This window comes from Oncorhynchus clarkii, unplaced genomic scaffold, assembly GCF_045791955.1.
Source record: "Oncorhynchus clarkii lewisi isolate Uvic-CL-2024 unplaced genomic scaffold, UVic_Ocla_1.0 unplaced_contig_13826_pilon_pilon, whole genome shotgun sequence".
In the NCBI taxonomy this organism is placed as follows: domain Eukaryota; kingdom Metazoa; phylum Chordata; class Actinopteri; order Salmoniformes; family Salmonidae; genus Oncorhynchus; species Oncorhynchus clarkii.
Window position 1 is genome coordinate 3,050 of NW_027259604.1, and position 14,921 is coordinate 17,970.

Here is a 14,921-nt window from a genome sequence, read left to right on the forward strand (position 1 = left end):
TCGACACAATCCTGTCTCTGAGCTCTATGGACAATTCCTTTGACCTCATGACTTGGTTTTTTACTCTGACATGCACTGTCAACTGTAGGACCTTATATAGACAGGTGTGTGCTTTTCCAAATCATGTCCCATCAATTACATTTGCAAACATTTCTAAAAACCCGTTTTCACTTTGTCATGATGGGGTATTGCATGTAGAATGTTGAGGGAAAAAATATATTTAATCCATTTTAGAAAAAGTAGCGTCTGAATGCTTTCTGGTTGTGTTGTACATGCTTGTGAATTGTTGCATTATCTAGTAGTGTAATATTTCAGAAGAAAAGTCTCTGTCATTGTTAAATAGTTTGTGTCTTCTCGCTAGTGGCTACTGTGATATTTACGGTCAATTTGAGCTACGGACCAAGAATGTCACATGGCCAGCAGCCACGGCAATGATGTAATGTGAATGGAAAAATAGCTTTCTTTATCTCCACCCCGCTCCTCAGACTCCTTCATATCTCCTAGTGGTAATGGGGCCTTTCTCTCTGTCCTACTTCTGTGTGTGGTGCATTTCAGGCCGGAAGCTGAGGGGAGCTGGCCCGCTGAAAGGAGGAGTGGAGGGGGGAACACAGGCACCCGGCAAAGAGAGGACTGGAGAGAGGGGAGGAGAGAGGACTGGAGAGAGGCCTGGAGAGAGGGGAGGAGAGAGGACTGGGGGATTACAGTTATCCACCATTTCCCCACAGGCTAAATGTGAGGATCAATATTACCATATGTAAAATATTTTTCTTAACCAGAATGCTATTTTTTCAAGTGAGCCCTGACTAAGAAAGCAGTTACAACTCAATTCAGAATTTACCCCAACCCTGGATGAAAGGCAGCACATATCCAGTCTCAACTGGTTTCATTTTGTCTCTCATCTCATGTCTCAATTCACCTTGCCTTGTTTCATCTCATATCCCTCTCTGCAGGCTGTGCTGCGTGGCAGGCTCCCGCTCTTGGCCCCTCCCCCAGTCTACGCCCCTCCCTCCTCAACATTCTGAGTTCCATTGAGCCAGGAATGGTCAACGCAGGCCATGACACCTCCCAGCCAGACTGTTTCGCCTCCCTACTGTCCAGCCTCAACGAGCTGGGAGAGAGACAACTGGTGTCTGTGGTGAACTGGGCTAAAGCCATGCCAGGTAAACCATTCTTCATGTATTCTACTGTTACCTAACCACTACATGTTACCATTCCTGTATCCTACTGTTACCTAACCACTACATGTTACCAACCCTGTATCCTACTGTTACCTAACCACTACATGTTACCAACCCTGTATCCTACTGTTACCTAACCACTACATGTTACCAACCCTGTATCCTACTGTTACCTAACCACTACATGTTACCAACCCTGTATCCTACTGTTACCTAACCACTACATGTTACCTACCAACCCTGTATCCTACTGTTACCTAACCACTACATGTTACCAACCCTGTATCCTACTGTTACCTAACCACTACATGTTACCATTCCTGTATCCTACTGTTACCTAACCACTACATGTTACCATTCCTGTATCCTACTGTTACCTAACCACTACATGTTACCATTCCTGTATCCTACTGTTACCTAACCACTACATGTTACCAACCCTGTATCCTACTGTTACCTAACCACTACATGTTACCAACCCTGTATCCTACTGTTACCTAACCACTACATGTTACCAACCCTGTATCCTACTGTTACCTAACCACTACATGTTACCAACCCTGTATCCTACTGTTACCTAACCACTACATGTTACCAACCCTGTATCCTACTGTTACCTAACCACTACATGTTACCAACCCTGTATCCTACTGTTACCTAACCACTACATGTTACCAACCCTGTATCCTACTGTTACCTAACCACTACATGTTACCAACCCTGTATCCTACTGTTACCTAACCACTACATGTTACCAACCCTGTATCCTACTGTTACCTAACCACTACATGTTACCAACCCTGTATCCTACTGTTACCTAACCACTACATGTTACCAACCCTGTATCCTACTGTTACCTAACCACTACATGTTACCAACCCTGTATCCTACTGTTACCTAACCACTACATGTTACCAACCCTGTATCCTACTGTTACCTAACCACTACATGTTACCAACCCTGTATCCTACTGTTACCTAACCACTACATGTTACCAACCCTGTATCCTACTGTTACCTAACCACTACATGTTACCATTCCTGTATCCTACTGTTACCTAACCACTACATGTTACCATTCCGGTATCCTACTGTTACCTAACCACTACATGGTACCAACCCTGTATCCTACTGTTACCTAACCACTACATGTTACCAACCCTGTATCCTACTGTTACCTAACCACTACATGTTACCAACCCTGTATCCTACTGTTACCTAACCACTACATGTTACCAACCCACTAACCCTGTATCCTACTGTTACCTAACCACTACATGTTACCAACCCTGTATCCTACTGTTACCTAACCACTACATGTTACCATTCCTGTATCCTACTGTTACCTAACCACTACATGGTACCAACCCTGTATCCTACTGTTACCTAACCACTACATGGTACCAACCCTGTATCCTGCTGTTACCTAACCACTACATGTTACCATTCCTGTATCCTACTGTTACCTAACCACTACATGTTACCAACCCACTAACCCTGTATCCTGCTGTTACCTAACCACTACATGGTACCAACCCTGTATCCTACTGTTACCTAACCACTACATGTTACCAACCCACTAACCCTGTATCCTGCTGTTACCTAACCACTACATGGTACCAACCCACTAACCCAGGTGTGATAGAGAGAGCTGGGGGACAGACAGCTGGTCTGTGTATGACTGATACCATTGCTGTAGCCTGTCCTTCCCACCAGAGGGGGCTCTACTCGTCACGTATTTTATTCTCCCTGCACTGTGTGTTTCAAAGAGCTGCATGTAGAAAACCAGATGTCAGTGATCCAGTCTTCATGGCTGGGGTTGATGATGTTCTCTGTGTAGGTTTCAGACAGCTGCATGTAGAAGACCAGATGTCAGTGATCCAGTCTTCATGGCTGGGGTTGATGATGTTCTCTGTGTAGGTTTCAGACAGCTGCATGTAGAAGACCAGATGTCAGTGATCCAGTCTTCATGGCTGGGGTTGATGATGTTCTCTCTGTGTAGGTTTCAGACAGCTGCATGTAGAAGACCAGATGTCAGTGATCCAGTCTTCATGGCTGGGGTTGATGATGTTCTCTCTGTGTAGGTTTCAGACAGCTGCATGTAGAAGACCAGATGTCAGTGATCCAGTCTTCATGGCTGGGGTTGATGATGTTCTCTCTGTGTAGGTTTCAGACAGCTGCATGTAGAAGACCAGATGTCAGTGATCCAGTCTTCATGGCTGGGGTTGATGATGTTCTCTCTGTGTAGGTTTCAGACAGCTGCATGTAGAAGACCAGATGTCAGTGATCCAGTCTTCATGGCTGGGGTTGATGATGTTCTCTCTGTGTAGGTTTCAGACAGCTGCATGTAGAAGACCAGATGTCAGTGATCCAGTCTTCATGGCTGGGGTTGATGATGTTCTCTCTGTGTAGGTTTCAGACAGCTGCATGTAGAAGACCAGATGTCAGTGATCCAGTCTTCATGGCTGGGGTTGATGATGTTCTCTCTGTGTAGGTTTCAGACAGCTGCATGTAGAAGACCAGATGTCAGTGATCCAGTCTTCATGGCTGGGGTTGATGATGTTCTCTCTGTGTAGGTTTCAGACAGCTGCATGTAGAAGACCAGATGTCAGTGATCCAGTCTTCATGGCTGGGGTTGATGATGTTCTCTCTGTGTAGGTTTCAGACAGCTGCATGTAGAAGACCAGATGTCAGTGATCCAGTCTTCATGGCTGGGGTTGATGATGTTCTCTCTGTGTAGGTTTCAGACAGCTGCATGTAGAAGACCAGATGTCAGTGATCCAGTCTTCATGGCTGGGGTTGATGATGTTCTCTCTGTGTAGGTTTCAGACAGCTGCATGTAGAAGACCAGATGTCAGTGATCCAGTCTTCATGGCTGGGGTTGATGATGTTCTCTCTGTGTAGGTTTCAGACAGCTGCATGTAGAAGACCAGATGTCAGTGATCCAGTCTTCATGGCTGGGGTTGATGATGTTCTCTCTGTGTAGGTTTCAGACAGCTGCATGTAGAAGACCAGATGTCAGTGATCCAGTCTTCATGGCTGGGGTTGATGATGTTCTCTGTGTAGGTTTCAGACAGCTGCATGTAGAAGACCAGATGTCAGTGATACAGTCTTCATGGCTGGGGTTGATGATGTTCTCTGTGTAGGTTTCAGACAGCTGCATGTAGAAGACCAGATGTCAGTGATCCAGTCTTCATGGCTGGGGTTGATGATGTTCTCTCTGTGTAGGTTTCAGACAGCTGCATGTAGAAGACCAGATGTCAGTGATCCAGTCTTCATGGCTGGGGTTGATGATGTTCTCTGTGTAGGTTTCAGACAGCTGCATGTAGAAGACCAGATGTCAGTGATCCAGTCTTCATGGCTGGGGTTGATGATGTTCTCTGTGTAGGTTTCAGACAGCTGCATGTAGAAGACCAGATGTCAGTGATCCAGTCTTCATGGCTGGGGTTGATGATGTTCTCTGTGTAGGTTTCAGACAGCTGCATGTAGAAGACCAGATGTCAGTGATCCAGTCTTCATGGCTGGGGTTGATGATGTTCTCTGTGTAGGTTTCAGACAGCTGCATGTAGAAGACCAGATGTCAGTGATCCAGTCTTCATGGCTGGGGTTGATGATGTTCTCTCTGTGTAGGTTTCAGACAGCTGCATGTAGAAGACCAGATGTCAGTGATCCAGTCTTCATGGCTGGGGTTGATGATGTTCTCTCTGTGTAGGTTTCAGACAGCTGCATGTAGAAGACCAGATGTCAGTGATCCAGTCTTCATGGCTGGGGTTGATGATGTTCTCTCTGTGTAGGTTTCAGACAGCTGCATGTAGAAGACCAGATGTCAGTGATCCAGTCTTCATGGCTGGGGTTGATGATGTTCTCTCTGTGTAGGTTTCAGACAGCTGCATGTAGAAGACCAGATGTCAGTGATCCAGTCTTCATGGCTGGGGTTGATGATGTTCTCTCTGTGTAGGTTTCAGACAGCTGCATGTAGAAGACCAGATGTCAGTGATCCAGTCTTCATGGCTGGGGTTGATGATGTTCTCTCTGTGTAGGTTTCAGACAGCTGCATGTAGAAGACCAGATGTCAGTGATCCAGTCTTCATGGCTGGGGTTGATGATGTTCTCTCTGTGTAGGTTTCAGACAGCTGCATGTAGAAGACCAGATGTCAGTGATCCAGTCTTCATGGCTGGGGTTGATGATGTTCTCTGTGTAGGTTTCAGACAGCTGCATGTAGAAGACCAGATGTCAGTGATACAGTCTTCATGGCTGGGGTTGATGATGTTCTCTGTGTAGGTTTCAGACAGCTGCATGTAGAAGACCAGATGTCAGTGATCCAGTCTTCATGGCTGGGGTTGATGATGTTCTCTCTGTGTAGGTTTCAGACAGCTGCATGTAGAAGACCAGATGTCAGTGATCCAGTCTTCATGGCTGGGGTTGATGATGTTCTCTGTAGGTTTCAGACAGCTGCATGTAGAAGACCAGATGTCAGTGATCCAGTCTTCATGGCTGGGGTTGATGATGTTCTCTGTAGGTTTCAGACAGCTGCATGTAGAAGACCAGATGTCAGTGATCCAGTCTTCATGGCTGGGGTTGATGATGTTCTCTCTGTGTAGGTTTCAGACAGCTGCATGTAGAAGACCAGATGTCAGTGATCCAGTCTTCATGGCTGGGGTTGATGATGTTCTCTCTGTGTAGGTTTCAGACAGCTGCATGTAGAAGACCAGATGTCAGTGATCCAGTCTTCATGGCTGGGGTTGCTGATGCTCTCTGTGTAGGTTTCAGACAGCTGCATGTAGAAGACCAGATGTCAGTGATCCAGTCTTCATGGCTGGGGTTGATGATGTTCTCTGTGTAGGTTTCAGACAGCTGCATGTAGAAGACCAGATGTCAGTGATCCAGTCTTCATGGCTGGGGTTGATGGTGTTCGCTCTGGGCTGGAGGTCTTACACTAACACAGATGCTAGAGAGCTCTACTTCGCTCCTGACCTCATCTTTAACGAGTGAGTACTATTGTCTTGCTGAATACAATATTGATGACAATCTCTCTCTGTCTCTAGACAATAGACAAGGGAAATGTTTGAAATTTGAAATGTTATATTATTGGTTATATAACAACACTCTCAATCAATTTCACTCCCTCTCATCCTAACTCCCTCTCATCCTAACTCCCTCTCATCCTAACTCCCCCTCTCTCTCCCTCGCAATTCAATTTATTAGCATGGGAAACACATGTTACCAAATGGAATAGACAATAAAAAAATGGGAATAGAAATAAACAAACATTACACTCTCTCTCCTCACCCTCTTTCTCTCCGTCCGTCTGTCTGTCTCTCCACCCCAGTCAGAGGATGCGTGTGTCCAGTATGTACGAACACTGTGTCCAGTTCCGTCTGCTGTCCCAGAGGTTCTGTATGCTCAGAGTCACCCAGGAAGAGTTCCTCTGTATGAAGGCTCTGCTCCTCTTCAGCATCAGTGAGTCACATCACTGACACACTGAAACTAAGTGACTGTATCATTATCTGGTTCAATATTAGCTTATTTCTTTGTGTCTTTTAGTCCCTGTGGAGGGTCTGAGGAATCAGAAGTGTTTTGACGAGCTGAGGATCTCTTACATCAAGGAGCTGGTTTGTCTGGCCAGCCAACATGGAGAAAAACACCATACACAACGCCTGTTCCAGCTAACACAGCTACTGGACTTCCTACACCCGGTAATATTACCTAACCCTGACCTCTAACCCCTAACCCATACACAACGTCTGTTCCAGCTAACACAGCTACTGGACTTCCTACACCCGGTAATATACACTAACCCTGACCTCTAACCCCTAACCCATACACAACGCCTGTTCCAGCTAACACAACTACGTCCAGTAATTTAATGATAATAATAATGATACTAGATTGAATTAGTATAGCGCTTTTCATTACAGCAAGAATCTCAACGACGCTCTTAAAACAGCCTAATCTTTCAGTTAGCCTATTGACAGTTCTAGCTGGAAGGTCTTTCACAGTCATCCACAGTCTTTCACAGTCATCCACAGTCTTTTACAGTCATCCACAGAGGCAGGTGCCAGTTCAACAGGTCACATCCTGTGTCCAATCCACTCTACATGTCCACTTACCTGACCCGTCCACGTCTCTACCGACCGAGGCCCAGATGAAGAGTTGAGGCCCAGATGAAGGGTTGAAGCCCAGATGAAGGGTTGAGGCCCAGATGAAGGGTTGAGGCCCAGATGAAGGGTTGAAGCCCAGATGAAGGGTTGAGGCCCAGATGAAGGGTTGAGGCCCAGGTGAAGGGTTGAGGCCCAGATGAAGGGTTGAGGCCCAGATGAAGGGTTGAAGCCCAGATGAAGGGTTGAAGCCCAGATGAAGGGTTGAGGCCCAGATGAAGGGTTGAGGCCCAGATGAAGGGTTGAGGCCCAGATGAAGGGTTGAAGCCCAGATGAAGGGTTGAAGCCCAGATGAAGGACGGGCCGAGATTGAGCAGGGTTGAAACGATGCTTAGATACAGGGGGGAAACAAGTTAGAAGTCAGGTAACCTCTTCCCTTGGTAAACTCCTCTGAAAAACATGTAGCACCAACCTGGGTGAAGTAATGCAGCTGCTAAGCTTTATGGCATGAAGCTCACTACAGTCAAAAGCAATAGTCCACCTTGAAATAAACTACTGGGGAAAACCTCTGCCATCTTCAAAATTCTCCAAGCCTCTGCCATCTCGTTTCAAATAAAGTTGGTAGCTAAATAGCTAGCTTATCAGTTCAGTTGGTAAAATAACTGACTTGACGATCTTGCACTGCCGTGGATCAATATATTGTAATGAATCAGGCAGGAAGTGCGGCTCGAACCCTCAACCTTCTGGCCCGAAGCCCAGAGCGCAACAACAGTCGATATCCGCACTTATAAACCCAGGGTTGCTACAATATATACAATCAAAACTTACTTAGCTAACAAAATAAAAAGTTGATCAAAAAAGAAAACAACTAAAACTTCAAATATGTACAATATTTACAGAGCTCTCTGCGCCATGGCAACCGAACAGAACTGCCCTATCCTTGACCTCTAACACCTGTTCTAGCTAACCCAGCCAGTGGACTACCTTCAGCAGGTAATATAGACCTACTACCAAGGGCCAGCCTAGCTTTTTGTGGGCCTGTCATGGCAAATAATGACCCCTGGCCAAATAGTGTCCCCTTCTGCGTCACAATGGAATTCGATAAATTATTAGCGTCCGTTGCTATATCAACGGTGGGATTATCTAATTACAGCCTAAATGACGTTCTTTTCATCATCGCTATGCAGACAAGGCGGATTTCCGCAGCAATTTCGCTGTTTAAACAAGTTTTATTTAGCTGACAAAATGAAAACATTCATTCAAACTACTATTGGGAACCTTGTTAACATTACAACATGAAATCCATGTCTTAAACATTATTACGTTTCGGAAATGTCAAAGAAAACGTGTAATCTGCTTGACACATTAAAGTTACTTACCTTACAGACCAGGAAGTCTTACAGACCAGGAAGTCTTACAGACCAGGAAGTCAGATCATTGTCACTCATATGTATGTCTGTTGGATTCATACACTGGCTTGTCTGGCCGTCATGTTTCAATTTGATCGTGCCCTCCCCTTATCTACGCTGAAATAATATATTTTCACTAGACCTCCTTTAGGATTCATGTTGTTCTATCTCACATAGCTCATTAGTACCCCCTTGTGGTTGAATATATATGTATCTATTGTCGGTCCTAGGATACAACAATGGATAATGTAGAACAAATAAATACCACCAAAGGATACCTTACAACAATGAACACCTTGTGAAACAGCTGTGAAAAGCAACCTAGCAATATTTCAGATTTTAATACATAAACTTCCATAGTTTTTGGTACAGTTGTGTCATTCATTTTTTGTACACTAACATGGCAATCAATAGACTAAAACACTGAATTCTGGTGTGTGCAATATAGAGGAGGGGGTTGCTGTGTGGGTGGGTGGTTCTGCCTGTCACCTATTCTCAACAGGCAGTCAGTCTCAGAAGGGAGACTTGAAGAGGGAGACTGCAAAGTTCAGGCTCTGATGCTCTCTTTTTTCTGAGTGTTTGCAGTGCTAGTGTTTTTAGTTCATCTGTGTATCTCACATATTATGTGCCCAGTATGATAGAGTATGATAGAAAATGATAGAGTATGATAGAGTAGGATAGAGAATGATATAGTATGATAGAGTAGAATAGAGTAGGATAGAGTAGGATAAAGTATGATAGAGTATGATAGAGTAGAATAGAGTAGTATAGAGTAGGATATTGGAGAAGTACATTTTTATAGGCTTAGCATAACTACTATTTCTTGCTTTTCTTATTGTTTCTGTCAACCAAAGCTGAGCATACTTTGTCTATTGGGCTTCACTGAAGTGTAGGGCGTCAGTGCTTCCATTGGTCGACCGTCCAAGTGCTCCAACTGGAGAAGGGGAACTGAAACTAGCTTCAGGTTATTTTGTGTGCAAATGCAAATAGTTCTGATATTTTCTATATTCACTTTAACTGATGGTGACCCCAGCTAGGAGTGAGAGAGCAGTGAGGTTTCCCAGGTGTCGTTTTTCTTTCCTCCATCTTCCAAACCTAGTAATTCGCCCTGATGTCGCAGCACTTGGTCCCCTTCTTCATTCTGCTCCGGTAGCTCTCCTTCTGTTTCTCCTGTGCCTCGTCCATGTTCAGTCTCACCTTGACTGATAACAGGAATAAAGCTATTCTATTTCTTACATATCTCTTGGAGGGACAGAAAATATATTGACAGAGGACAATCATTTTTACCTGGTCGAAAACCTCCACGTCCTCCTCAGTCCGTGCCTGGAGGTACTGTAGTCCTCGAGGGTTCTGATCTGGTTCGACAGCTTCCACGTCCTCCTCAGTCCGTGCCTGGAGGTACTGTAGTCCTCGAGGGTTCTGATCTGGTTCGACAGCCTCTACGTCCTCCTCAGTCCGTGCCTGAAGGTACTGTAGTCCTCGAGAGTTCTGATCTGGTTCGACAGCCTCCACGTCCTCCTCAGTCCGTGCCTGGAGGTACTGTAGTCCTCGAGGGTTCTGATCTGGTTCGACAGCTTCCACGTCCTCCTCAGTCCGTGCCTGGAGGTACTGTAGTCCTCGAGAGTTCTGATCTGGTTCGACAGCCTCCACGTCCTCCTCAGTCCGTGCCTGGAGGTACTGTAGTCCTCGAGAGTTCTGATCTGGTTCGACAGCCTCCACGTCCTCCTCAGTCCGTGCCTGAAGGCACTGTAGTCCTCGAGGGTTCTGATCTGGTTCGACAGCTTCCACGTCCTCCTCAGTCCGTGCCTGAAGGTACTGTAGTCCTCGAGGGTTCTGATCTGGTTCGACAGCTTCCACCACATCAGGTGGGGTTTCAGTGATCTGAAAGTACCTTATATATAAAATAGCAATAGACAAACAACATCAGTATATGCAATGATTGTATATACAATTGCATTGTTTTACCTCAGTCAACAGCTGCGACTCCTGTCCGTACTCGGTGGAGGCTTGGATGCTGCTGTTGTGTGCAAAGAGAATTACCTTCCAGTAGTTCTCCCAACCTTCCTGGTAGCAATCAAGGGACTTGCCCATGACATGTCTGGAGGGTTTGGTTGGTCCATTCACCAAACCTGGAGGAGTGGGTAGGAAAGGGATATCTATTGAAATAGGTCTGTTTATGTACCACGGAAAAACTAATTGTAAAAAATAAATAAAACAAACCATTGGTGACAGAATATAACCTATAATATCCGTAACTTGTTCCAGTGTTCATGACCTCGGTCACTCAAGATGACAGTGGGTGTTGAAGATGTCCGTCATTGTCTTGGAGGTGGCCTCGCCAGTCTCGTCCTTGATGGGTATCATACAAAACAAAAATCTATTTTTGGTTTCAGGCACCTTTTTTAATGGGTTACAGAAGGGAATTTACAGTTAAGCACATTCTCTTCCTGTACTGAGCTTTATGGGTATTGTCGCCTATACCCAGGGCCGGCCCTGCTTCTACCCCTAACCACTAACCCCTGACTTGTTCAACCCCCCCCGCTTTGGTGTTACTGACAGTTGACTCCCTCTCTCCCCCCCCCTCTCTCTCTCTCACTCTCAGATTGTGAGGAAGCTGCACCAGTTCACCTATGATCTGTTTATCCAGGCCCAGTCTCTGCCCACCAGAGTCAGCTATCCAGAGATGATCTCTGAGATCGTCAGCGTTCACGTGCCCAAGATACTCACAGGCATAGTTCAGCCAATCCTCTTTCACAATGCACCTTGCTAGAGGGTCATCCCATCGCAATGCACCTTGCTAGAGGGTCATCCTATCACAATGCACCTTGTTAGAGGGTCATCCTATCACAATGCACCTTGTTAGAGGGTCATCCTATCACAAAACACCCTGCAAGTGGTTCAACTTATCACAAAACTTCCTGCTAGAGGTTCAACCCAGGGCAGGCCCTAGGCACAAGGTACTTTTTGGGGGGGGGGGGGACTCAGTAATGTTGAGAGTTAATGTAAAATACACAAGGTGACATTTTTAAATGTGTTAGTGAATCAGCAGTTTTTGTTAGTGCTTCAGCAGTGTCAGCCTCTGAATTAGCCCCTGTCAGCAAACATTTATTTAGATTGGTAAGTTAGCCAGCTGTCTACGCCTTATAGTATCATGGCCAACTAATGACCAGGCACGCATGTACCCTGACCTCCAGGGGACCTCAATTGATGTTGTCAGTCACTCTCACTCAGATATCATAAGTCATGGCAAAATGTGTAGAATTGTAGGAAATGTGCTTTAAAACTTGATCATTTCTCTCCACCCCCTGGCAGTATTTGTAGAATTGTAGGAAATTTGCTTTAAAACTTGATAATTTCTCTCCACCCCTGGCAGTATTTGTAGAATTGTTGGAAATTTGCTCTAAATCTGCAAGATCTTCTGGCTGCCCCATTTGAAGAAAAATGTGTAGAATTTGATAAAATGTGATTTAAAACCACCAAATTTTCTCTACACCCCATAGCTAAATGCGAATGTGAATTTCAGGAAATGTACTTTAAAACTTAAATTTGCTTTATCTGTGCCGTCAAGAGGGCTAGGGCCAGCCCTGGTTCAATATATCACAAAAACCTTACTAGAGGACCAACCATTGTCTGTACATGAATGGGAAAAGCCGTCAATGATGTCACACCATTAATTCCTATGTGAAGACTCAATGTCGCATTTGAAGGTTAGGAAGTCGGTTTTAGCTTGCTAAAGTGCCGTCTCATGGGGATATGTTGCTGCCTGCAACCGAAGGCCGACCAGGGTACTGCAGGCTACCATAGCAACTCAATTATCCTTATAACTTCTTTGTATAATTTTATTTTTTTAATAATCAGTTCAAGGACATACATCTGTTCTAATATAATCAATTATTGGTAACATGGTTGTGTTTGAATGATTTTTTGTTTTTTCTCTCTATTATTGACAACAAAGATTGCCATTTTCCCATTCACTATAATGGGAGATCCTGCTTTCTGGAAACAACAGCCTTCAGTACCGCAGTCGGCCTTGAACTTCATGGCTTCAATGAGAGGGGTCCGTTGGTCCCCCCAGGGTTGATTACGTTACAACCCCTGATCTCAAGCTAGGGTTTGATCCTGAATGTACATTTCAGACTGTTGGTTTTCTCTCTTTTCAGTTAACTGTTATATACTCTTTTATAGTTTCAGTAAATGTAGTAGTATGCTTAACACTGTCAAAATAAGTCAGCATTCTTCTGAATAACACATCGTTCATACTCTACAGACATTCATATATAACACTATCTGTAAATATAAAATGCATTATACGTTGCATATTCTATTAAAAACAAATCATACTTCTTTAAAATTCTAACAAATGAAACAATCTATATTCCACATCACTGGGTCTTTGTTTGGCATCATGTGATCTGTATCTTAAGTATTCTATAAGTGACGGAAACACATACAGGTTGTATCCAAAATGACATCCAAACCCTTTTAGTGCACTACATTTGAGTAGGACCCATAGGGCTCTGGTCAAAACTAGTGCACTATATAGGGAATAGGGTGCCAATTTCTGACTCAATTTTCCATAAAAAAGCTTATATTTCTCCCTCAGGTAAGGTGTTACCATCTATTGGAGTATTGAGCTTCATCAATACTTTATCCTATCTGAGTTCATATGTGTACTTACCAAATAAATACCGTACCGCACTATTCCAAAAGGTGTTGTTCTTTTCAGTGAGGTTATATGTTCAGTTCACGACGTTGCAGAAAGGAAACCAAGCCAACACAATTCCCTAATTCTACTTGAGAAACACAATACATTTCTATCTCTTCCTGGGGAAAAAAATTGGCCCCAGTGATCATCTGCTTATGGGTCTTGTAGTTTTTATTTCTCAGCACAAATTGGCCCCAGTGATCATCTGCTTATGGGTCTTGTAGTTTTTATTTCTCAGCACAAAAAGGCCCCAGTGATCATCTGCTTATGGGTCTTGTAGTTTTTATTTCTCAGCACAAATTGGCCCCAGTGATCATCTGCTTATGGGTCTTGTAGTTTTTATTTCTCAGCACAAAAAGGCCCCAGTGATCATCTGCTTATGGGTCTTGTAGTTTTTATTTCTCAGCACAAAAAGGCCCCAGTGATCATCTGCTTATGGGTCTTGTAGTTTTTATTTCTCAGCACAAATTGGCCCCAGTGATAATCTGCTTATGGGTCTTGTAGTTTTTATTTCTCAGCACAAAAAGGCCCCAGTGATCATCTGCTTATGGGTCTTGTAGTTTTTATTTCTCAGCACAAAAAGGCCCCAGTGATCATCTGCTTATGGGTCTTGTAGTTTTTATTTCTCAGCACAAAAGGCCCCAGTGATCATCTGCTTATGGGTCTTGTAGTTTTTATTTCTCAGCACAAAAAGGCCCCAGTGATCATCTGCTTATGGGTCTTGTAGTTTTTATTTCTCAGCACAAAAAGGCCCCAGTGATCATCTGCTTATGGGTCTTGTAGTTTTTATTTCTCAGCACAAAAAGGCCCCAGTGATCATCTGCTTATGGGTCTTGTAGTTTTTATTTCTCAGCACAAAAAGGCCCCAGTGATCATCTGCTTATGGGTCTTGTAGTTTTTATTTCTCAGCACAAAAGGCCCCAGTGATCATCTGCTTATGGGTCTTGTAGTGTTTATCTCTCAGCACAAAGAGAGCCCACAGCAAACATGATTACCAAGAAGTTAGTAGAGAAGTTCAGTGTTCAACTACAGCCATCTAGTGGACTGCCCTGTTAATGCAACAAGACCAGCTGGCAGTGATGTCGGACTGGGTTAGACAAACAGTCGCCACATTGATACCAACCACATTAGTCCTACATGCTGGAACAATCTTATATCATCATGAAAAGACGGAAATCATCATGTGCTGGGCAGAGGAATGCGAAATGATGAACTCCTTATAATCAAAGCCGTCTTTTTAGATCTCACGACTTTCTTAATGTATTATTCATGAACATGTCTCAATGTTTTATGTTGAAATCCTCACATGTTGATGAAACCGGATAACAATATGGTTTAAGGGCTGGCTCAACCCCTAAGCTGCATTCCAATGTCCACACTAGTACGACACTTAGTATGATAAGTGGTATGGTAGTATGGAGATTGGAACAGGGCCGAAATAGTCTAGTTCAACAGCCACTTTGTCTACAATGTGTTGTCCCAAATGAAACCCTTTATAGTGCACTACTTTTTACCAGGCCCCTGGTTAAAG

At 44.2% G+C, this 14,921-nt stretch overlaps 1 protein-coding gene across 2 annotated transcripts; it reads left to right on the forward strand.

Moving 5' to 3' along the window:
* Positions 1-278: 278 nt before the first annotated feature.
* On the forward strand, positions 279-13,394 carry LOC139400417 (androgen receptor-like). 2 transcript variants are annotated; one of them, XR_011632540.1, is made up of 7 exons: positions 279-732; positions 951-1,160; positions 6,022-6,166; positions 6,508-6,638; positions 6,723-6,874; positions 11,288-11,509; positions 11,541-13,394. XR_011632540.1 is itself a non-coding variant. In XM_071145319.1 (6 exons), exons 1-6 carry the CDS (start codon positions 510-512, stop codon positions 11,453-11,455), a joined length of 1,029 nt encoding a protein of 342 aa, XP_071001420.1. In that variant the 5' UTR covers positions 280-509; the 3' UTR covers positions 11,456-13,394. The 2 variants fall into 2 exon arrangements, 1 of the variants encoding a protein (XP_071001420.1); XM_071145319.1 differs by having other exon boundaries at positions 280-732; positions 11,288-13,394.
* Positions 13,395-14,921: the final 1,527 nt, after the last annotated feature.

Excerpts from the sequence above, each read along its gene's own strand:
- LOC139400417 (XM_071145319.1), top strand. The coding sequence starts at position 510 with ATGGGGCCTTTCTCTCTGTCCTACTTCTGTGTGTGGTGCATTTCAGGC. Across the intron at positions 733-950 it reads CATTTCCCCACAGGCTAAAT|GCTGTGCTGCGTGGCAGGCT; the intron begins GTGAGGATCAAT and ends CCCTCTCTGCAG. Across the intron at positions 6,167-6,507 it reads CCTGACCTCATCTTTAACGA|TCAGAGGATGCGTGTGTCCA; the intron begins GTGAGTACTATT and ends TCTCCACCCCAG.